General features: G+C 38.3%; 1 protein-coding gene across 2 annotated transcripts; it reads left to right on the top strand.

The window, feature by feature from the left end:
• The first annotated feature begins 661 nt into the window (after window positions 1-661).
• On the top strand, window positions 662-24,017 carry mapk15 (mitogen-activated protein kinase 15). Of its 2 annotated transcripts, XM_066716007.1 has the most exons (15): window positions 663-817; window positions 1,310-1,394; window positions 3,459-3,557; window positions 4,861-4,890; window positions 7,405-7,495; window positions 10,771-10,901; window positions 13,000-13,163; window positions 13,590-13,729; window positions 14,328-14,385; window positions 16,258-16,395; window positions 17,215-17,320; window positions 17,674-17,941; window positions 18,393-18,529; window positions 19,740-19,901; window positions 20,083-24,017. In XM_066716007.1, exons 2-15 carry the CDS (start codon window positions 1,326-1,328, stop codon window positions 20,272-20,274), a joined length of 1,785 nt encoding a protein of 594 aa, XP_066572104.1. In that variant the 5' UTR covers window positions 663-817; window positions 1,310-1,325; the 3' UTR covers window positions 20,275-24,017. The 2 variants fall into 2 exon arrangements, with proteins under 2 accessions (XP_066572105.1, XP_066572104.1); XM_066716008.1 differs by having other exon boundaries at window positions 662-1,394; window positions 20,104-24,017.
• Window positions 24,018-24,610: the final 593 nt, after the last annotated feature.

Raw genomic sequence — 24,610 nt, 5'->3', positions numbered from 1 at the left:
AGAAACTGGAACCAGCATAACAGATGGAATCACTTAATCGGTCTGAATTACTTAAAAAGGTCAGCCCTATAAAGGCGTGATGTAATGCAGCTTAGTTAAAAAACAGAATTCAGGCAAACTTTGTCCACTTTCATTCCCAAGTCAGGGGACCAAGCTAGCTGGAATTCATGTTTAAATACACAAACTTATATAAGGCTTTGTTTTATTTATAACTGTTTTATTTTTTTAGTGGTCACATCAGTCACGCACAAACGTATTTGTTTGACATATGTTTTGCTTGCTTTTTTTCTTGAAATTGAATGTATTGGATGCCTTGGCAGAATAATAAATTACTATTATTATTTTGGCTATGTTATGCAATAGTCAGCTATTCTATGAGAAAAATGGAACAACACAATTGTAAAGTTACAGGTAAGGGTACAAGTTATAGGGAAAGTATAGTTAAATAACAAATATGTTATTTAACATTAAGTGCTGTAGTGCCGTCACCCACAAATGTGTTATTTAAGTTTATTGATCACAGATTATTGATTGTAAGATAATGTCAATTTCAGAGTGCTTTACTTTCGTTCGTTAAATGGACGAGCCGGAGAGCGTGTACTGCTCCTTTAAGAGCCGCGGCCCCCAGAGCGGGCAGGCCGGCTCCCTGCGTCTCCAGGGCTACACACGCACAACACGGACAGGGCAGCCGCTCAGTGCGCTGCTCCGGTCATATCGTGTGTGCGCCTCCACAAACCCGGCAGCGGACAGCCCAGCCGGACAGCTGCGCCGCAACATACAGAAAAGCATATGCGACAATTATAGCTCCAGGCATGAAGTAATAATATAGAAAGTCAGCAAGAGAAAGGGACATGTTACAAATGGATCATAACATTCATTGATCAGTAACTAGAAAGAAGGTCAATGCACTGTTATTTTCTACTGTCGGATTTCAAGGGAGATAAGAAATACCGGAGAAAATATAATTGGTTTAAACCAATTTGGATCAGTAATTTGGGTCGAAAGTGTTTGGATTTATGTTGAGCGAATGCGTCGTGTTTATGAAATGAAGAATATATAGACTGCATTGTGATTGTTTCCGTTGTTACTCGATGCCAGTGCAAAACAAACAAGTGCCGCATGTTATTCTGGGGATATTTACTATAGATGCAGCTGTCTATATTAGTTTTTTTATTATTACTTGATAAATATATCATTTATTCATGTTAAAAATATAGTCGTAAAGATTACGCTTGTATTATATGTTAGCGCGTCTTCACAGTCAGTTTACTTGAAAGTGTATTTGAAGATTGTTTAATTTGCTGTTAAGATAATTTACTTTCAAGATGAACGTCACAGAAGTTGAAGATCACATCTCATTAAAATATGAAATAAAAAGACGTCTCGGAAAGGGGGTAAGTCACGTTGCAATGTTTTTTTTATAAGTGTAATGTGCCAGTTTGATGAAGTGAAGCTTTGTGTTATAACACACGAATAATTCACCCAAATGGAAAGACATTACCCACACTGAATGGGAAACTGGGATGTAGTGTATTTGGAAGAAACGGAAATTACCCATTTACATGAAGAGAAAAATAGTTGATCAATTCTTATGGAAACCTGGATACTAAAAGCAAAAATGTTATAGAAACTGGACAAAACAAAAAAGCATGGACACATGTATTCTTGGAAAAGTAAGAGATAGAAAAAGACTGAATGCATCTGAGAACAAAATAAAATATGAAAGTGTGAATACCATTGAAAGAGTGAAAATGTAAAAATAGCAATGGGCCAGACACATTGCAAGAAGAACAGACCAAAGATGGACAAAGGAAGCTATTGAATGGATACCAATAGCCTATATATCATCATCACCAACATCACAATCAGCCTATATGAATCCACTACTGGATGAAGGCCTCCCCAAGATCCGTTTCCACTTGCTTTGATCAGCTTCTCTTCTCTTTTCCATGTCACACTTAAAAAGTTTATGATTTCTTCTTCCCATCTTTTATGAGGTTGTTTTCTAGGTATTTGTTCACCTCTTGGTATCCATTCAATACCTTCCTTTGTCCAGCTTTGATCTGTTCTACTTGCAATGTGTCCAACACATTGCCATTTCAACATTTTCACACTTTCAATTATGTCCCAGTAATTTATTGTGTGCAGAGTTTCCATTTGACTTTTCAATTTTCTTCTGGAATTTACAGAGTGATCAAGAGCCCGATTTAAAATCTTTTTTATTACTTAAAAAAAGAGAAAGTACCTAGTAAGGTAGAACCGACCTCTGTACACAGTGTGTATTGTTAGCAGTGGCTCGTGATTGTCAGTGAATGGACAGCTTACCTCTGTGTGAAATGATTGATGCCAGGGTCAAATAGTCTGTGTTCATTATCGTTGTCTGATGCGCTGAAAGACTCCTTAGAGAATTCTTAACAACTAGACCTGAAGTGCGTCAGACATTTCCTGAAGGGCTGCTCTGACACTCTCAGAGCCAGGACACAGATTGTGTAGTGTGTTGCTTAAGTGTTGTTCATTGAACCACAGACCTCAGGTAGTATCACTGTTTTTATTCAAAGCAGTGTGTTTGAACTGGTACATGCCTAGACAAATTGAACAGGCCCTCTTTTTCACAACTAATGTACTGTGTTTGAGGAGGCACTGATGTAAAGCAGGACAAAGGGTGTTTAGTTAAGGTTACTGAGATCACCTGACTGCTTACAATTGTAGGTGATGCTAGGCCAGCCATCTGGCTTCATGATCATCAGGACTTTCATTTAAAAATATGCCATTAAATGAAAATATATTAAATCTGGAATTAAGCATGAGCTCACAGCTTTGGTAAATGTATTATCTTTGCTTAATTACCCTGCACAGCAGTAACATTTGAAAATGAAGGCTTATTGCAAATACATTGTATATTACTTATTATTTGTTGTTTGTAGTTTGTGAATACATTAAAATGACTATATGTCTTCCATTAATTAATAATAAAATTAAATGTAAGAGCTAATGGAAATGTTTTCTCCTGATCAGATCAGTAATGTTGCTGTTTACTCTGTCTAATCTGTTCACTCTGTCTAAGATGTGTAGCCTAATCAGGGTCTGGAATAATAATGATAAGTGTGTTGCACATTTAATGCACACAGTAATGAAGCACAATTCTTCAAAGTCAAAATGGTTAGTATACACATTCAGGTTAAGGGTAATTATAAAATCCTGTCCAGTATCAAAGCAACTTGGTGACTATGGACTCATATCGTTGTCCCACTTAATGCTTTATTTACAACAGGTATAAGCACAACTATTCAATATGCTTCTGTTTGTCTCCCCTACCCAGCGCACTTTTACAAGCTCCTTTTGAAGTTATGCTAAGTGTTACATGTCTGGTGCCTGGCAACAATTTTACATAATGAGAAAGTGCTTTGATTTGGTCTTGGTGACTGAACTATCCCCTGCTTCTGTGGACCTTATTCTAGGCCTATGGAATAGTCTGGAAAGCTGTTGACCGGAAGACGGGGGAGGTTGTTGCTGTAAAGAAGATATTTGATGCTTTCAGGAACAGAACAGATGCCCAGGTTAGTAGAGTGCTGACCTTTGCTTGTCTCCAATTATATTCTATAGCTCAGCTTCAGTAATTTGCAGGTTTATTGTTTTCACCACGAAACTCCAGTCATGTATATTAAATATATATAATCATGTATGTGTGTGTATATACAAGAATATATATATATATATAATGTATTACTTAGTGTATGCAAACAAACTAGGAAAATACGACCTATCTGGATTTTGCACACTGCTGCAATCTTTAGTCCAGCTTGAAGGTTTCTTTCATTCCAACCCAGCTCTCATTTTCTAAACTGAACCAGTTTACTGAGCTGATGAACATGGTCTTTAGCCATTGGTTGAATACACCTGTTGGAAACTGAAGGGATGGGAATCTTTAGGCTGGAGACCTCAGATCCTGTCTGTATGATTTTTTTTAATGCTTAGGATGGGAGAGCATGATCTGTATTACCAACAAACAAGCTATTATTAACAACAAGCATACATAAATATGTGAGATATGCTCTTCTAATGCATTGTTATCACTTTTGTTATGCACAAATTAAAGATATCTTGGGTATACTTGCTGTTCTAACAAAGGCTGCACATTAATACTATATGCAAAACATTGCAATTCACAGTGGAGTTTCAAATGATTCTTGAAACTGTAAGTAGAGCATCATTTGTTGGAAGTAGCAGTATCCACTGAATAGGCGTGACATCATCTTTTTGTAATCCAGTATAGAGAGCAGGTTGCTTTCCTTCCTGTGATACTCCTGGTATTCTATTCTCTTTAAACATGACAGCTGGTCCCTGTGTTAAGCTATTATAAAGCAGACTCTTAAAATTAGTAGGCTTACTGGAGACTGAAAACAAATCCCCCTAATATGGTGTCCATGACTGATTTTACATTATAAGCTGAACTATCTACTTTAAAAGACTACTCATACCTGAGCTGTATATGCAGTAAAGAAGCAGGGTGGGATGTGTATAAATTATGCAAGTTTTAAGATTGTTTATATATATAAGATGCAGTTAAACATGCATTTCAGGTATTGAAGAAAACAACTTTAATTGAAATGAGAAACATTTTAATGTATTGAAAATAAGTCATTGAAATGCAGCTTTCAAAGACTTTGAAGTATAGATTATTTCAGACTGTTTAATGTGTACGAATGGTAACATAAATCAATTTCTTTTTCCATATTCAAAAAATGCTTTATTGTTCATCATGTCCTTTTTAATATTATCTATTCAGCTTAATGTACAAGATATATATTTTTAATATACATGCTCAGTTTGAATTGATGATATGTCTATTTTTATTTACAGAGGACATTCAGAGAAATAATGTTCCTTCAGGTAAGAATATCTGTTTTTTAATGATTTTCTTCAAACTGATCTTTTTTTGGTTTTTTTTTTTTTGGTTTTGGTTACTTATCCTGACAATAAGCAGGATTCTCAAGAATTTAGGTTCAAACTAACTCAAAAATTCTGCCCACCTATCAATCGCAAATTCCAAACATGTAATTTATTGGCACTGTTTCAATTTTCAGTGTTTTTTTTAACTTCCACCCAATGAACAGGTAACAATCAAGCTCTGGTTTTGTCATTAGCTATTTTTTTTTTAAACTTTGACTTATTCTCGTGTTCTTAGTAAATCAAACAAAATGTCATCCTTCAGGCTATATACGTATTGTTTTTAACCCTCCAAAATAATAATAATAATTAGATGGACTTGTATAACATTAACAAACTGTAACTGTATGGATTCAATATAACGAAGGAGGTTTTTCTGATGTTCACTCAAGTTACCATTTTCACTAATTCGGACCATGTTTGCAATAGGGAAGGTTTCCTCAACCTTCACTGTCAAAAAACCTCACAGTATTACCTCAAAGAAATACATACAGTAACTTTCATAGCTTTTAATTCTCTTAGAAGGTTGTTTAAAACTTCTTAAAGTGTATGTTCCTTCATGCAGTATTACGCTGTTCCCATCACAAAAAAACAAATAGTGTATTTCCATTCATTAAAGCTCATCAACCACATCCAGAATAAAATAGAGGGGATAAAGGGGAAAATTACACAATTATAATAAATTTTTCCAAATGCACAAATAAGTAGTACAAAACTAGCTGCCATTCTTTTATTTTTTATTCCAGTTGCTATTTTTCTGTTACAATCACATAACAGTTTGGTATGATGAATGAATGCTTATATAAGTACTTTCTTCTTCTTAAACGTCTTAATTTATTAAACAAAATGGCATTTCCAAACCAAGTTTAACAGGAATTGGTGCCATGCAGCAATTAGCAAATGTTATGACAAGCTTTAAAATCAAGTGGGTAAAGCACAGACTGACGTCAGTGACACTAAAATATTGGAATACACTCAGACCAAACACCAAATGCTCTTTGTCCAAAAGGAAATTAAACTGGAACAGTAACTTCCATTTTAATGATTGCCAAAGTTAAAGGTAGAAGGTCACATTGGTATTCCAAGCATCCACTTTAGTTATTAATCCCCATTGGTCTGAAGATTTTTTTTTTTAAATAATTTTCTTACGTTTTACATTACTGCAGTCAGTCACTCAGTTCTTACTGAAATTCTTCTATAGTTTTAATTTTTTTTTCTCTCCTTAAGATAAGAAAACTGCTCTCTGCCAAGAGTGAGGTTCATTGCTGTGCATACTCTAAACATGAACCTAATAACTAATTTAGCTGACATCAGGAATTGGGAAAATAAATCCTGACAAGCAACTTTTTCCACTTTGTAGAGGGCTCTGTGACATATAAATGCCACATGTACTTCCACTGAATCCTGATGTGGATCATATGTATAAACCCTAACTCCAAAACTGTCTGTAATCCTATCACTAACCCTGACCATAACCTTTAATTCATGTGATTAACAGCAGAACTCAGAAGTATTCATGTGTTATTCCTGTGGTATTCATTCCTCAATTCTTCAAGAAATTGTGCCCATTATTCTAAAGTGTGACCATTAAACATAATATATTTTAATATCTTAGAAATCACAGCAATAAAAAAAAATGCATCAAGGTTTTGATTTAACTGTACTTAATTAACATACCCTGACAACAGTTGAAAATAACTTTAAACATAAAATATAGGAATTTTAATCTTGATTAAAAATAAAAAACTTGTGCCTTTCTTTCGTACCATATTATCTTTTTCATGTGGTTGGCAAATTAAAACTGCGCCCATTTAATCTGTTTCTCCCTGTTTACTCTACCATCACATTCCTGAACCTCTGGGCAAATATGGTTGCCTTGAGAGGCACATTAGTTGAGAGCCTGGTGAACCATGCCCGAACACTGTCTGTGCAATTAGCGATTCACTTTCAGGTTAAAGTTTTGATTTTCTGTAGGCTATAGTTTTGATGTTATTTTTAGTGTAATTAATAATTGTAGAATGAGTGTCTATATATACTTATATACAGCTCTGGAGAAAATTAAGAGACCACTCCAAGTTCAGAAATCAATGTTAAGTGGTCTCTTAATTTTTTCCAGAGCTGTATATTTAAGCTTCCCCTTAGTTTTCCGCTAAAGCATTCCTGCCCCTGGCCTACCAAAACTAGTTTCTCTGAGGTTCTATATTATCAGTGACCAGATGTTAAATCTCTTGTCACATTGTCTTTTTTTGTTTTGTTTTGCAAATGCATATAAAGTCAGGATATTGGAAAGAACAACCTTAAAGAGCAGGCACAGTTTTTTATACAAATGCATATATAATATTACAGCCATACCCAGTTTCGTGTAATATTTTGCTTGTGTCAGTACTACTTTATATGGAATCTATGACTGATAATGGAAGAGAAGTAGTGAAATGTGAATCTGTGCTGATGTTTTAGGAGTTTGGAGAGCACCCCAACATCATCAAACTGCTGAATGTCATCAGAGCTCAGAATGACAAGGACATATACCTGGTCTTTGAATACATGGGTAAGAAAATCCAGATTTATGTTTTTAATAACCAATGAAAATATCTTCTTAAAAAAATATTGACCTATCAGTTGATGCTATGCATACAGTGAGGGAAAAAAGTATGTGATCCCCTGCTGATTTTGTACATTTGCCCACTGACAAAGAAATGATCAGTCTATAATTTTAATGGTAGGTGTATTTTAACAGTGAGAGACAGAATAACAACAAAAAAATCCAGAAAAACGCATTTCAAAAAAGTTATAAATTGATTTGCATGTTAATGAGGGAAATAAGGATTTGACCCCTTCGACTTAGTACTTGGTGGCAAAACCCTTGTTGGCAATCACAGAGGTCAGACGTTTCTTGTAGTTGGCCACCAGGTTTGCACACATCTCAGGAGGGATTCTGTCCCACTCCTCTTTGCAGATCCTCTCCAAGTCATTAAGGTTTCGAGGCTGACGTTTGGCAACTCGAACCTTCAGCTCCCTCCACAGATTTTCTATGGGATTAAGGTCTGAAGACTGGCTAGGCCACTCCAGGACCTTAATGTGCTTCTTCTTGAGCCACTCCTTTGTTGCCATGGCTGTGTGTTTTGGGTCATTGTCATGCTGGAATACCCATCCACGACCCATTTTCAATGCCCTGGCTGAGGGAAGGAGGTTCTCACCCAAGATTTGACGGTACATGGCCACGTCCATCGTCCCTTTGATGGGGTGCAGTTGTCCTGTGCTCTTAGCAGAAAAACACCCCCAAAGCATAATGTTTCCATCTCCATGTTTGATGGTGGGGATGGTGTTCTTGGGGTCATTCCTCCTCCTCCAAACACGGTGAGTTGAGTTGATGCCAAAGAGCTCGATTTTGGTCTCATCTGACCACAACACTTTCACCCAGTTCTCCTCTGAATCATTCAGATGTTCATTGGCAAACTTCAGACAGGCCTGTACATGTGCTTTCTTGAGCAGGGGGACCTTGCGGGCGCTGCAGGATTTCAGTCCTTCACGGCGTAGTGTGTTACCAATTGTTTTCTTGGTGACTATGGTCCCAGCTGCCTTGAGATCATTAACAAGATCCTCCCGTGTAGTTCTGGGCTGATTCCTCACCGTTCTCATGATCATTGAAACTCCACGAGGTGAGATCTTGCATGGAGCCCCAGACCGAGGGTGACTGACCGTTATTTTGTGTTTCTTCCATTTGCGAATAATTGCACCAACTGTTGTCACCTTCTCACCAAGCTGCTTGGTGATGGTCTTGTAGCCCATTCCAGCCTTGTGTAGGTCTACAATCTTGTCCCTGACATCCTTGGACAGCTCTTTGGTCTTGGCCATGGTGGAGAGTTTGGAATGTGATTGATTGATTGCTTCTGTGGACAGGTGTCTTTCATACAGGTAACGAGCTAAGATTAGGAGCACTCCCTTTAAGAGAGTGCTCCTAATCTCAGCTCATTACCTGTATAAAAGACACCTGGGAGCCAGAAATCTTGCTGATTGATAGGGGTCAAATACTTATTTTCCTCATTAACATGCAAATCAATTTATAACTTTTTTGAAATGCGTTTTTCTGGAATTTTTTTGTTGTTATTCTGTCTCTCACTGTTAAAATACACCTACCATTAAAATTATAGACTGATCATTTCTTTGTCAGTGGGCAAAATCAGCAGGGGATCAAATACTTTTTTCCCTCATTGTATGTAGTTCACAACATCCTTCACAATATATCACACAGTATCAGTACAACTATATGCACAACACAGCTGTAGATCACTGTTTAGCCTATATTAAACAAAAAATGCATTATATTTGCATCTGAACTGTAACAGACACTGAGGGACAGGAGTGTAGGACCCAGGTGCAGATGAGCAAAGACAAAGTCAAAACCAGGCGAGGAGTTAGAGCCGTCTAACAGGCATAGAAACTGTGATCAGGTACACAAGCAAGGGGTCAATAAACTAGGTAACAATGCTACAAAGGAGATCCAAGAATCAGAAGTCAAGAAAAGGGAGCAAGGGTCAAAACACAGGTTTACACAACTGGAAATGCAGGACTTGGTAATGTAACTATACAAGACTTAGCAAAGCACTTGGGAAACAAAGAAGAATATATAGGTCACACTGATGAGCTAGGGCAATGAGGAGCAGGTGGGTGAACTTAATTACAAAACAAGGATCAATTAACTTAACTAAGTGGAGATGAACTGGCAATCAAGGGGAAAACTGAACTAAAACTCAGGAGACTGTGACCTCAGGAGGCGGATGGGAGCAGTATAAGACACCGACATGACAGAAACTGAAAAATTGCATGCCTCATGAAATAAAACGTTTATCCAACAACTGAATTCAAGGCAATAATGATAATTGTCCTGTTGTTGTTGCTTTTGCTGAGCCCAGAGTTTCTGTATTCTGCAGTTGTATCTTTAAATTATCTCTCAATTTGCAGTATTCTTTAGCTCTGGCAAAGTCTCAGATATTTAATCTTTAAAGATGAGCAAGCTATAAAACTCCCCTTTTTAATACCATTACTTTGTTATGCACTGGCTTTACAATCCTTTTGAATTGCTTAGATCATCTTAATACACTGCAGCACTCACCTCAATTCAGAGGAGGACATATTTTGATATAATCATGACTTTAAATACTTTTGAGAGTTACATTTGTTTGGTTTAATATGCATCTTATCCTCACCTTTTAAAGTTTGCATATTGGATGTCATGTGTATAACATTGTTTGGATGAGATCAGCAATAAGGGTCTATAGAACTGCAGGGTAAATCTGTAGAGTGTAAGAAAGTTTTAGGGAATTGACTGGGAGGCTTTCACAGGGATCAGTCAAAGATATCTCATAGGTTCTCAATGGACTTCATATCTAGTGATTGGCCAGGTCATGGCAGAGTTTTGAGACTCTGATGCTTTACATAATTGCGTTCTATCAGCAGAAGACAAAGCATAAATAACTGTCCACGCACGTGTAGTGTTGGCTAGGCTTGAATCGACCAAGGTTTCCTCAGCTTGTCTCATAACAAGGACTTTTGTGCAGCTAACAGCAAAACTGACATTAATGAACGTTTTATAAATTATAAGATTAAATCAGCAAAAATATGAGGAAAATATGTTTCATGTTTGGGTTTTATTAGGATGTATTCCCACTCAATCTCTGTACACAGAAATAACACTTCTGCACAGTAAGGGTTTTATTAGGTCCCTGAGACCTCATCTAACATTTTTACAAATGCAGTCGAAATGAAGGGCTCATCAAACAGTTTTTCAAATTAATTACAATTATTGATCTTCCCACTTTACAGAGACAGATCTACATGCTGTCATAAAGAAAGGGAATTTGCTGAAGGATATTCATAAATGCTACATAATGTACCAGCTCCTGAAGTCGACAAAGTTCCTGCACTCAGGCAATGTCATACATAGGGATCAAAAGGTAACTTTGAAATGTAATAGCTTAATGGGTGTTCCTTTCAAGAGCAAGGAGGTCCACATAAAATTTTACATGTGGAAAATAGAAGCTCCTTATGGACTCATGACACTACAGCCAGTCAAGTCTGCAATGACTTCTGAATTTGAACCCAACCTAACCTGCCTTTCAATAAGTAATATATTATATATACAGTGAGGGAAAAAAGTATTTGATCCCCTGCTGATTTTGTACGTTTGACTACTGACAAAGAAATGATCAGTCTATAATTTTAATGGTAGGTGTATTTTAACAGTGAGAGACAGAATAACAACAAAAAAATTCCAGAAAAACGCATTTCAAAAAAGTTATAAATTGATTTGCATGTTAATGAGGAAAATAAGTATTTGACCCCTATCAATCAGCAAGATTTCTGGCTCCCAGGTGTCTTTTATACAGGTAATGAGCTGAGATTAGGAGCACTCTCTTAAAGGGAGTGCTCCTAATCTTAGCTCGTTACCTGTATGAAAGACACCTGTCCACAGAAGCAATCAATCAATCACATTCCAAACTCTCCACCATGGCCAAGACCAAAGAGCTGTCCAAGGATGTCAGGGACAAGATTGTAGACCTACACAAGGCTGGAATGGGCTACAAGACCATCACCAAGCAGCTTGGTGAGAAGGTGACAACAGTTGGTGCAATTATTCGCAAATGGAAGAAACAAAAAATAACGGTCAGTCACCCTCGGTCTGGGGCTCCATGCAAGATCTCACCTCGTGGAGTTTCAATGATCATGAGAACGGTGAGGAATCAGCCCAGAACTACACGGGAAGATCTTGTTAATGATCTCAAGGCAGCTGGGACCATAGTCACCAAGAAAACAATTGGTAACACACTACGCCGTGAAGGACTGAAATCCTGCAGCGCCCGCAAGGTCCCCCTGCTCAAGAAAGCACATGTACAGGCCCGTCTGAAGTTTGCCAATGAACATCTGAATGATTCAGAGGAGAACTGGGTGAAAGTGTTGTGGTCAGATGAGACCAAAATCGAGCTCTTTGGCATCAACTCAACTCACCGTGTTTGGAGGAGGAGGAATGACCCCAAGAACACCATCCCCACCATCAAACATGGAGATGGAAACATTATGCTTTGGGGGTGTTTTTCTGCTAAGAGCACAGGACAACTGCACCCCATCAAAGGAACGATGGACGTGGCCATGTACCGTCAAATCTTGGGTGAGAACCTCCTTCCCTCAGCCAGGGCATTGAAAATGGGTCGTGGATGGGTATTCCAGCATGACAATGACCCAAAACACACAGCCATGGCAACAAAGGAGTGGCTCAAGAAGAAGCACATTAAGGTCCTGGAGTGGCCTAGCTAGTCTTCAGACCTTAATCCCATAGAAAATCTGTGGAGGGAGCTGAAGGTTCGAGTTGCCAAACGTCAGCCTCGAAACCTTAATGACTTGGAGAGGATCTGCAAAGAGGAGTGGGACAGAATCTCTCCTGAGATGTGTGCAAACCTGGTGGCCAACTACAAGAAACGTCTGACCTCTGTGATTGCCAACAAGGGTTTTGCCACCAAGTACTAAGTCGAAGGGGTCAAATCCTTATTTCCCTCATTAACATGCAAATCAATGTATAACTTTTTTGAAATGCATTTTTCTGGATTTTTTTGTTGTTATTCTGTCTCTCACTGTTAAAATACACCTACCATTAAAATTATAGACTGATCATTTCTTTGTCAGTGGGCAAATGTACAAAATCAGCAGGGGATCACATACTTTTTTCCCCTCACTGTATGCCTATAAGAACAGAAGAAGTGCAGCAAAGCTATACACGTTTATTTTTGCCTAACCTTTAACTTACAAATGACTACTGCTAAGCACTTCAGTAACCTTTTACAGAAGTATAATGTTGAGTATTATGTTAAAAAATTGATCTACTGTAGACAGTGTTGTATATGTGAATATTCCCTAGGATATTATTAATAAACATGTATTTTGTAGTAAATTCTTAAACTGTAAAACAATAGTTTCAGTTGAAATACTACAATAGAAATAATGTTATGATATTTAATTTTCTTGCCATTTGAGCATTGTAGTTCTCCCTGTATATTGCAGCCCTCCAATGTCTTGCTGGACACAGACTGCTTTGTGAAGCTGTGTGACTTTGGTCTGGCACGCTCCCTGTACCAGATCCAAGAGGATGCTGGGAACCCGGCGCTTACTGAGTATGTGGCCACGCGATGGTACCGTGCCCCGGAGATCCTTCTGGCTTCCTCAAGGTACACAATATCTGTGATGGTGGTCTACCACCCTAGTCCCTGGGAACCCTATTTAATTTAGTTGTATAGGTCACCTTTAACCTACCTGAGAAAATAAATTAATAGAATAATTGGGAGGTGACACTGTGGCCCTCCAGGACTGGAGACTGACGTCCCTGCTTTAAAGTCGGTCTTGAACTTTAATTTTTGATAAGCAAATAGTGCTTAGTGAAAGACTGTTACATTCAGTGAACACATAAGGGGAAAACTAAGGGGAATCTGAACTTAAGGGGGTTCATTTTACCTTTAGGCAAACTATGGGTAAACTGCCCACTCCATACAAAACCCATTGCTGCAGAAATTTGCTCACAGTTTGCCACAGGGAATATTGGGCCCAGGATGTGCTATTAATCTGTCTGCCTGTGCTTATCTTGTTTGTCCTTGCAGATACACGAAGGGAGTGGATATGTGGAGCATTGGGTGCATCCTGGGAGAAATGCTGCTGGGCAAGCCTCTGTTCCCTGGCACATCTACAATAAACCAGATAGAAAAGATCATGAGTGTCATCCCTCCACCTAGCCATGAAGGTAACCAGATACTTGTCAGAGCTGAACTCTTCAATAAATTAAGGACAGAACAGAATAAGGCATGTAGATAACTGATTTCAGTCAAGTGAGTAGAACAGGATTCAGTTTGTTTGAAATCAGTTTATTTATAGTTTCCTGTAAACACCTGGTTTCTTGAAGTCAAGCAGTCATTTATAGCTTCAGAATTATTAATTTTTTAGATTAATGGTATTATATGCTGATGGGGTGAAAGTTTTGTCCCGTTTACAGGACAGTTTTCTAAAAAGACAATGTATAAACTGAGACTTACTAAACTAATGTTGCCTATGAATTACTCTGAAGTGTAACAATACAGTAGTCTTCTATTAAAAAAAATATATACTGATTATTTTCATTCCTTTAATGTTTTAAATTTGGCACTCATCTTCTGTTATATAATTCTTTTTGGCACAAAATATTCACCCCTCATATAATGCTGATCCCATTACCTCAAATAAATTGAGAGGACAGCTGATCAATATTTCTTTAATCAGGCAAAGAGTCTGTAAATTAAGAGGATACATGTAAACTCTGTCATATTCACTCCAATTACACCTTTAATCTTATTTTTTTGTTTCAGATGTATATTCAATAAAGTCAGAGTATGGAGCATCAGTGATCCAAAGAATGATGTCACGGTGAGTGCTGCAGAGTTATTTTGTAATCTGCTATTGAAAGGAGATGCAGTTTTGTGCGTCTTCCAGTCTCTCACTTACATGTTCAGCAAACATTCAAGTGGCCTTTACCTAGATAAGATGAAACCATGATTGTGTTCTTATCCAAAACAATACAAACAGGGCTTTAAACATTAAATTGTTCCTGGGGTCAAATTACATTTTAAAGATGTAATGAAATATATACAGTACTGTGCAAAAGTTTTAGGCAGATGTGAAAAAATGCTGTAGAGTAAGAATGCTTTCAAAAATAGACATGTTAATAGATTATATTTATCAATTAACTAAATGCAAAGTGAGTGAACAGAAGAACAATCTACATCAAATCAATATTTGGTGTGACCACCCTTTGCCTTCAAAACAGCATCAATTCTTCTAGGTTCAAATAAGGATTTGATGTAAATTTTTCTTCTGTTCACTCACTTTGCATTTAGTTGATTGAGAAATATAATCTATTAACATGTCTATTTTTGAAAGCATTCTTACTTTACAGCATTTTTTCACACCTGCCTAAAACATTTGCACAGTACTGTATATCAAATAGCCAGAAGGGAATAATTGAAAGAGCATTATAGTTTTTCTGCTTGTTTTATTATTATTATTATTATTATTATTATTATTATTATTATTTTAGAAATCCTCTTGCAAGTAAGCACCTGGCCCATTTAGCTACAGAATAGGCAATTATGTTTCTTAGGAGGACATATTATAATATAATCACGACTTTAAATACTTTTGAGAGTTATATTTGTTTGTTTTAATATTCATCTTCTAGTATAAGGTGCTGTAGTATGACCTGCAAACATTTAAAACTGTTACCTTATAAATGCAAATCCCAAGTAACTTAATACTTAGGATTTCTGAGCTTAAAGAGTAGATCTTGGCAACACACATACAGAATAACACCTAATTAAACTTTGCACAGGCATTCGTTATCCGATTTGAATCTAAGGAAAGCAGATAAAGTTAATGACCTACTTTACTTTGGCTGCTGGTATTGTCTAAACCTTGAAAAAGTTTATAATATGGTATGACACAGTTCTCTTTCACTATAAATGTGCTTATGTCATCTTGTTTTGAAAAGGGAGTGACCTGTATTTATATTCTAAACTTCTGTCACTACTTGTCTTTTTTGCCCTGTACATAATATTGAAGGTCTGGGAAAGTTTCACAACTTGCTTATGTTTATACTAGAAACATTTATCTTGTCCCAAGATATAGAAGTTGTTCAGTACCTGATTTCAAGGTCTTGTTCCTACCGAATTCAGTGGGATCTTAGTAAAACTTGGCAATATCAAATGCTCACAAGATAATGAACAATAGGACAGTCTCTCTCACACACACAGAAGAAAAGGAATGATTATATGTATTTGGAAAAGCATTGATCATATTAAAAGCAATGGTATACATATCAACGAAAAGCACTAATGATTCATATTAACCCTTCAATTTAATTATGTTTCATAAAAGCATGTGTATTTGAACAAAACACAAAGGGTCACTGTTTCACACTAGACTGCCTTTTATTATTATTATTATTATTATTATTATTATTATTATTATTATTATTATTAATAATAATAATAATAATAATAATAATAATAATAATATTATTATTAACAATTTGCTTTTCATATGTAAATTCACCTGTATTACTCAACCAGAATTACTACAAGATACATTTACTGATCTATAAAAAAAAACATTGGTCAAATTGACTTCATGTAGAATCATTTTGAGGTGTGAATTTAAAGTGTAATGCCATGTGGATATGAATAGGTAGTGACTGTAGGATTGGTCTAGTGATGTCACAGGTGTGTTCCTTGTTGTTCTCAGTCCCCGAATTCCACTGGAAAATCTGCTGCCACCCTCTGTGCCCCCAGATGGCCTGGATCTGCTAAGGAAATTGCTGGTCTTTAACCCTGATAAGAGACTCACTGCTGAGGAGGCATTGTCACACCCCTATGTCAGCAGGTAAGAGGACACACTGTAGCCAATATCCACAAGGAATGTATCTTCATGAACATACTCTTACCATCTGCAGCCTGGGAGGGGTTGTGGTGTGGTGAATGAAGCCATATGATTTGGTTATGAAAGGGTAAATAGTAAAGAAGGAAAGTCAAAGGTTTTTACTAGACACTTTGCAAAACGACTTTTACGGAATAAAGGCTTCACCGATACAATTGTAATAGAGAGATAATATCACAAACATGATCAATTACATATATTCTTCACCTGTTACTAGAGAACTGCCCAAAATAGGAGCATTGGTTTTCTTGGTTACACCCTGCCAAGATCTATACTGGAACAATAATATGCTAAAAGTAATACCCTCAGGTAACTTCAAGGCCTACAGCTTGGGGTTTGCATCCTTTAAATCAAGGTTCCCCAGCCCTGCTGATGTAGAGCTACAGGGTCTTCTGGTTATCATTGCATCACTCAATCACATCATTGAACACATGATTGTCTTGATTAGTCAAGACTTAAATAATCTTTAACCACTAATAAAAAACTATGACATCTAATAGATTTCCATGAGCAAGGTGGGAGACTCCTGGCCTAGGCAGGCCGGGCATAAAGACAACATGGTCTCAGAATTAGTTATAAAATATTTTGGGGGGCTGGGGTTGAAGGGCCACAACGCTACCTAAATTCCTAAAATGACAGCTTATTATTTTTGGGGAGTAAGCCGATACCTCTCAGACGATTTCCATCTAGAGATCCCAGAGAATTATCTTGCAGGTCAGCTTGTCTCTCCCCAGCCATCAGGGTGTTATTGTCTGTCCCCGGCAGGTTCCACAACCCTTTGAAGGAGCCCAGTTTGGACTACGATGTAGTTCTCCCAGTGGACGACGACACACAGCTGTCTGTAGCAGAGTATCGCAATAAGCTGTATGAGGTAGGGCCAATTCCTACTCTCCCCTTTAAGAAATTCCAGTGCTGTGATGACCTGCTAGTTGTTGTTGTTGTTTATTAGGATCTCCATCACATAACATAATACAGACAAAACATATGCAATGTAGAACAATTAAAACAAGATACAAACAAGAGTAACACAAAGACAGTACTGCATTAGATAACAAGAGATGCAAATAGGACACTAGTCCCAAAGAAATACCCGTTTAATCAAGTAAAGTTGTGGCAACACTGTAATCAACTCTGCTGGACTGTGGCATTGAAGGACTGAATTGGACACCCCTGTGTTTTATAGAAGGACAGTCCTTCATGCTATTTAATTTCCCGTTTCTGTAGATGATTCTGGAGCGGAAGTCCAGTCTGCGTCTCCAGCGACATCAGGCCAAGATAAAGGAGGCTGGACCTGAAAAACAACCCCAGGAGCAAAAGGAGGAACGGCCACCTGCTCCTAAAGCCACCCCAGTGCCTGTGGCCACACTGCCCCCCGCTGGGGCAGCTCCACACAGAGACAGAACTGGAAACAGTTCAGAGAGCAGTCCTCAAACTGGCAAGACAATTTACAACCCCATAACGCACAATGCCACTCCATATGGGGCCCTTCAAAGTGAGTACATTAACATACCTGAATGGTATGGTATGCTTTAAGTATTTGACAGGATTAAGAAAGGACATGATCTGTTTTTATATTTTGTTGACAGACAATATGTGGAGGAACAACATGGGCATGTTTTAGAAATAATAAAATATCCCCAAATCCCTATGTGAAAGAAACTGGGGAGAAATACAACTGGGGAGTGCAGTTCAATCACAACCAAGTTCATCTAGGTGTTCAGTTCAGTGATTAACTTAAAATTAAATCTTCTGAAATAATATGTACCCCTTCATAGCTTTTAGCTTTAACTACACTATAAAGTTTTGTCATATTAAAATTCAGCCGCCTTGGAATCTAAATGATATAACAGCGAAAAAATTGCAAGCTTGAAATGAGTACTTACTCATAGTTAATATTAACCTGAAGTACTGTTAAAAGTAATTTTTTTCTGGACTTTCTTAAGATGGTGGTACAAAATCTACCCACAATCCCTCAGCACCTCCCCAACAGCGTAGTTTAACCGCAAACAAGAAGCTTGTTCATCAGGCGAGCAATGAGAATGTCCAATCAACACCTACTGAAGGCACCAATATGGTCATTGTGAGTATCAGAATCTTGGTCCTGCACATTTTATTTCCATATTGTGTCAGTATGATCCATTAACAACAAAGTAATTAATGCATTCTTAGATGTCACTATTAAATTAATCAGTCTGTGTAGATAACAGAATCCACGATCTTGGGATCACATTGTATATAAATTGCCATTATGATGTTAGCTTTGTATTATTTTTGAGATAAATAATAATATTACTGCTCTTCTGATTACATTACCTTAGAGCAGAGTTCCATAATATACAGTTAACCTGCCATTGTTATGGTTGGTCTGCTGTAAGGCTGCCATGTCTAATGTCTCTCAGTTTCTGGAGAGTTGCTACAGGTATTTCCATTACATCAGAAAGGATTTTCAGACAGACGAGTTGATTTCTGTGTTCAGCACAACCAGTTGCATTAAAAACACCTACAAAAGTTCTAATCCAGCAGGTTGGAACGCTTGACTTTTGATCAATTAGGCAGGAGTTTAAATAAATCTGGTAATATAGAGATTATGTGGAACAAATACCTATCAGTCCTAGAGAACCTAAATTGAGTAAGTACTTTGATGAATATATCACCTACTGTCTTTTGAAATTGGTTATTTACAGTGACTTATAGAAAAGGATGCAGAATGTGTTCAATAGCCTGGATAAAGCTTGACGCCAACCCCAGGTAATGTTATTGCCAGATTTAGCTGGGAGTTCCCAGGGGACGTCACACAATAAGCTGTAAGAAGTCAGCTAGAGCAGTACTCAATCACACATAAGTGACTGCTTGTGGCTTCTCAGGCACCTGTGGTTTCAGATTGTTAGCAGTTTCAGCTGCTTCAAATAGATGTAATAATTGGGCTATGGATGTGTAACACTTGACAATAATAGGCACCAGTTCTTAATCAATTAAGTATGAATCCCACAGGAATGATATGAATGCCTCATACACTTCCACTGAGTTCTGATCACATGTATAAGCCCTAACCTCAAACCTAGTCTGTAACCTATCCCTTACCCTGACCCTAACCATGTTATACATGTGATTAAGAGCTTTACTCAAATGAAGTGCATAAGGTATGCATGTGTTATTCCTGTGGTATTCAGACATGAATTTGTTAAGAATTGGTACCCATTATTGTAAAGTGTGACCTATGCATTTTCTGTGAGGTTTAAAAGAAGAATATTGGTGCAGCCCCCACTAACATAATCTAATCTTGCCTTCAGAGCCAGGCTGCAGTGAGAGGGATGGAGCAACAGAGAGGTCGTTCAGCCCCTGTCGCCCGGGCTCGCTCTTTCTCTCTCACCCAGAACCGCTTCAACAACCCTCTGGTCAGGAGAGATGAGCCGGACGTGGCAGCTGGGATCACAGTAGCCACCTCTCACCTGGTCTGTCAACATTTCATCTTTATTTTTACCCTCATTTTACATTTTTACTATAATTTTGGTATAATGTATGAGGGAAAATGTCCGTAATTGTAAATGCAGTTCAAATGGGGCCAGCATAACTGTTTTTCTGACATTTCTTTTTGGTGATCATTCCCCTGTCTGTGTTGTTTCCCTTTTAAAGAATCAGAGGTCTCATTCACAGACGCGCGAAGTGCGGCCCATCCCCAAATTCAGTAAGAAGGTGTTCCAGAACTCCTCCAATGTTGGAACTGCGGGAGACCCCAAGGCTAAACTGGGGAGCTATGCACAGGCCTATGGGACCATTAACAAGACCGAATTGGAAAACCTTCTCCGGGTCCGCAATAACCAGTAATGCCTGTGGAAGTGAATGAGGAACAAGTCTTATTAATAACATCACCAAAGATAGAGATGTTAAAGGATGAGATCTTTGTGGACAAGATGGTCAACAATGCAATAGAACCAACAATATACGGTATCATTCATTAGGTACCTCTGTAGAGACTTTAAGTCAGTAAACTGTTGGCTTAATGCTCATCATTAGTTCAGACATTTATGAAGAATAAGATGACTCGCATGCCTCTTCTGTGACACTGTGATTATGACTCTTAATGCCTTGAAGGGACACTGGACAATGAAGTGAGCAGCAAGTCAGAAGTCTTCAGTCATCCGGTTCAAGATTTTCTATTTTTGTAGGTCAGCTTTAACATAAAGAAATCTGTCCTGAATTAAAACATCCTCTTATGATATGTATTTATATGTTTTATATGATATATTTGTTTCCTAAGGAGTTTTATTTAACTTTCATCTGAGAAATGTAACCTTAAGATTTCACTGTATTGTACTGTATGGATGAATTAGCATTTTCCGAAAAAGTTATTATACCTTTATCCTATGGTGAAACATTTCTATCCTGATGGGAGTGCTCCATCCACAGGGCACCAGGGCTCACTGAATGGTGTGATGAGTATGACAATGATGTGAATCATATGCTATGGCCTTCGCAGTCACCAGATCTCAACCCAATTGAACACCTATGGGAGACTGGACCAATGTGTTAGACAGCGCTCTCCACCACCATCATCAAAACACCAAATGAGGGAATATCTTTTGGAAGAATGGTGTTCATCCCTCCAGTAGAGTTCAGAGACTCATAGAATCTGTGCCAAGAGCATTGAAGCTGTTCTGGCAGCTCATGGTGCCCAACACCTTACCGAGACACTTTGTTGTTTTTCCTTTCATTTGTCACCCGTCTGTATATTTAAATATTTATTGGGAAAGAGAGAGGGATAGGTATACATACACACAAAATGTTCTAAAGTATGTTATTAGTAAGTGTTAAGTGCAAAGAGGACTATGAATCAGTGGGATTCAGGCAGGAGCCCTATTAATCTATCATTTGTCTTTGCAGCAGTTTTACATTGCTATAATATGCATGTACAGCAGTACTGTTATGTGAATTACTGGAGCAGCGGTGTGTGGTTATGGCTCTGGATTCCGGAGTCAAAGGTTGTGGGTTCAGTCACAGGTAGGGGAGACTACTGTTGTGTCTTTGAGCAAGGTACTTTACTCCAGTAAAAACCCAGCTGTATACAGTGCATCCGGAAAGTATTCACAGCGCTTCACTTTTTCCACATTTTGTCATGTTACAGCCTTATTCCAAAATTGATTAAATTCATTATTTTTTGGCAAAGGCCAGGCGGGCAGTCACGTGCCTTTTACGGAGGAGTGGCTTCCGTCTGGCAACTCTACCATACAGGCCCGATTGGTGGAGTGCTGCAGAGATGGTTGTTGTTCTTCTGGAAGGTTCTCTCTCCACAGAGACATGCTGGAGCTCTGTCAGACTGACCATTGGGTTCTTGGTCACCTCCCTGACGAAGGCCCTTCTGCCCCGATCGCTCAGTTTGGCCAGGCGGCCAGCTCTAGGAAGAGTACTGGTGGTTCCAAAATTCTTCCATTTATGGATGATGGAGGCCACTGTGCTCATTGGGTCCTTCAATGCTGCAGACATTTTTCTGTACCTTTCCCCAGATCTGTGCCTCGATACAATCCTGTCTCGGTGGTCTACAGACAATTCCTTGGACTTCATGGCTTGGTTTGTGCTCTGACATGCACTGTTAACTGTGGGACCTTATATAGACAGGTGTGTGCCTTTCCAAATCATGTCCAATCAACTGAATTTACCACAGGTGGACTCCAATCAAGTAGTAGAAACATCTCAAGGATAATCATTGGAAACAGGATGCACCTGAGCTCAATTTTGAGTGTCATGGCAAAGGCTGTGAATACTTGTGCTTTTTTTGTTTTTTATTTTTAATACATTTGCAAAGATTTCAAACAAACTTTTTTCATGTTGTCATTATGGGGTATTGTTTGTAGAATTTTGAGGAAAATAATTAATTTAATCCATTTTGGAATAAGGCTGTAACATAACAAAATGTGGAAAAAGTGAAGCGCTGTGAATACTTTCCGGATGCACTGTATATAGTTCCCACAATAATAAAATGAAAGTGGAGCACATCCATTATTGCAGAATTAACACATACACCGATCAGCAATTACATTATGACCACCTGCCTAATATTGTGTAGGTCCCCCTTTTGCCGGCAAAACAGCCCTGACCCATCGAGGCATAGACTCCACTAGACCTCTGAAGGTGTGCTGTGGTATCTGGCACCAAGACGTTAGCAGAAGATCCTTTAAGTCCTGTAAGTTGCAAGGTGGGGCCTCCATGGATTGGACTTGTTTGTCCAGCACATCCCACAGATGCTCGATTGGATTGATATCTGGGGAATTTGGAGGCCAAGTCAACACCTTGAACTCGTGATTCATCAGACCAGGCCACCTTCTTCCATTGCTCCGTGGTCCAGTCCTGATGCTCATGTGCCCATTGTAGCCACTTTCGGCAGTGGACAGTGGTCAGCATGGGCACCCTGACTGGTCTGCGGCTACGCAGCCCCATACGCAACAAACTGCACTGCACTGTGTGTTCTGACACCTTTCTATCAGAACCAGCGTTAACTTTTTCAGCAATTTGAGCTACAGTAGCTCGTCTGTTGGATCGGACCACACGGGCCAGCCTTCGCTCCCCACGTGCATCAGTGAACCTTGGCCGCCCATGACCCTGTCGCTGGTTCACTGTTTTTCCTTCCTTGGACCACTGTTGATAGGTAATGAGCACTGCAGACCGGGAACACCCCACAAGAGCTGCAGTTTTGGAGATGCTCTGACCCAGTCGTCTAGCCATCACAATTTGGCCCTTGTCAAAGTAGATCAGATCCTTACGCTTGCCCATTTTTCCTGCTTCTAACACATCAACTTTGAGGACAAAATGTTCACTTGCTGCCTAATATACTGACAGGTGCCATGATAACGAGATTATCAGTGTTATTCACTTCACCTGTCAGTGGTCATAATGTTATGGCTGATCGGTGTATATCATCCTTCTTTATTCCTGCAGTAACTTCTGAAAGATTCACAGGGCCAAGCTAACAGGTGCTGTTGTATTTGCTTCTGCCCCATTTTGTGCTTGGTGTTTTGTTATGGTTGTGTATTCTTTGTCAATGGCTGAGTTCATATGTAATCTAATTTCTACTTAAATTACTTTGAGGGAAAATATGTAAGAATCAGTTTTGAGGCCAAAAAAACAGCTACGGAGAAGTATAGGGCACATGTTGTAATTCTCTCCTGTCACTACACCACCCCTTCAAGTATTTTCAAGTTACATTAGGATAGCACTAGCAGCTGCACTTCCTTAGTAAAATAAAAGCAGCCCATGTAAACTTGGAGAGGGGCAAACATTTTGTTTTTGGCTTGAGTATGATTAGAAAACACCTGTAAATTCAACTTTTGTAGGTAATTTTAATACACCAGGGCTCTGTGTATGAAACCTTCCAGGATTTGATCCTATGCCTATTTGATCAAACTGGTCACTGATTGTGAGCACACAAAAGTTTGTATTTCTTGAAAGATGATTCTTACCAAGGAAGAAAAACAAGAAAATCAACCTGCTCATTGTCATTCATAAGAGGACAACAAAATCTATGCAGGGGATATTGTATACATCACAGATACAACTGGAATAAAGTAAAAATCCATCTTGTGTTTTGTTAGTCTAATCATAAGCTTCTGCTTTAACTGTCTTTCTGCTTGAACAAATAAAGTGATATCCATTTGAAGAAAAACATTTTCTTTAAAACATATTGATCGATTTTATACATGTACACTATGTAAGAAAGTATAGTAATTCTAGCTTGTTTCCTTTCTAGTAATGTTTCTAAGAAATATGAATGCTTCATATAACAGAAAACGATGGCGATGAATACAAGTTGGAAGGATACACACAGTTTAGGAGAGACAGGCAAAATCGAAGAGGGGGTGGGGTAGCATTATATGTGAAAAATGACATTGAGTCAGAAGAACTCAAATTAGATCCCAGTAACGGAGCAGAATCTTTGTGGGTGAAACTTTTGAACAAGAGATCTGGAGGTTTAGCGGTGTTTAGAGTGTGTTACAGGCCACCAAAATCAGATATTCAGAAAGATGCTGCATTGTACAGTGTAATCAGGACTGCATGTAGCAAGGATGTGGCTGATGGGGGATTTCAATTTCCCAAACTTAGACTGGGAAAGCCCAGTGGGGACTACAGAAGCAGAAATGGAAATGGTTGAGATGGTAAATGACTGCTTTCT

This window comes from Amia ocellicauda, chromosome 10, assembly GCF_036373705.1.
Source record: "Amia ocellicauda isolate fAmiCal2 chromosome 10, fAmiCal2.hap1, whole genome shotgun sequence".
Taxonomy (NCBI): Eukaryota; Metazoa; Chordata; class Actinopteri; order Amiiformes; family Amiidae; genus Amia; species Amia ocellicauda.
This window is presented reverse-complemented; position numbering and strand designations above follow the sequence as displayed.

What these genes read in the sequence shown, in the direction of transcription:
- mapk15 (XM_066716007.1), top strand. Translation starts at nt 1,326, where the DNA reads ATGAACGTCACAGAAGTTGAAGATCACATCTCATTAAAATATGAAATA. An exon ending in AAAGACGTCTCGGAAAGGGG is followed by an intron (nt 1,395 to 3,458) that starts GTAAGTCACGTT and finishes ACCTTATTCTAG; the next exon opens with GCCTATGGAATAGTCTGGAA. An exon ending in TCCATATGGGGCCCTTCAAA is followed by an intron (nt 17,942 to 18,392) that starts GTGAGTACATTA and finishes GACTTTCTTAAG; the next exon opens with ATGGTGGTACAAAATCTACC.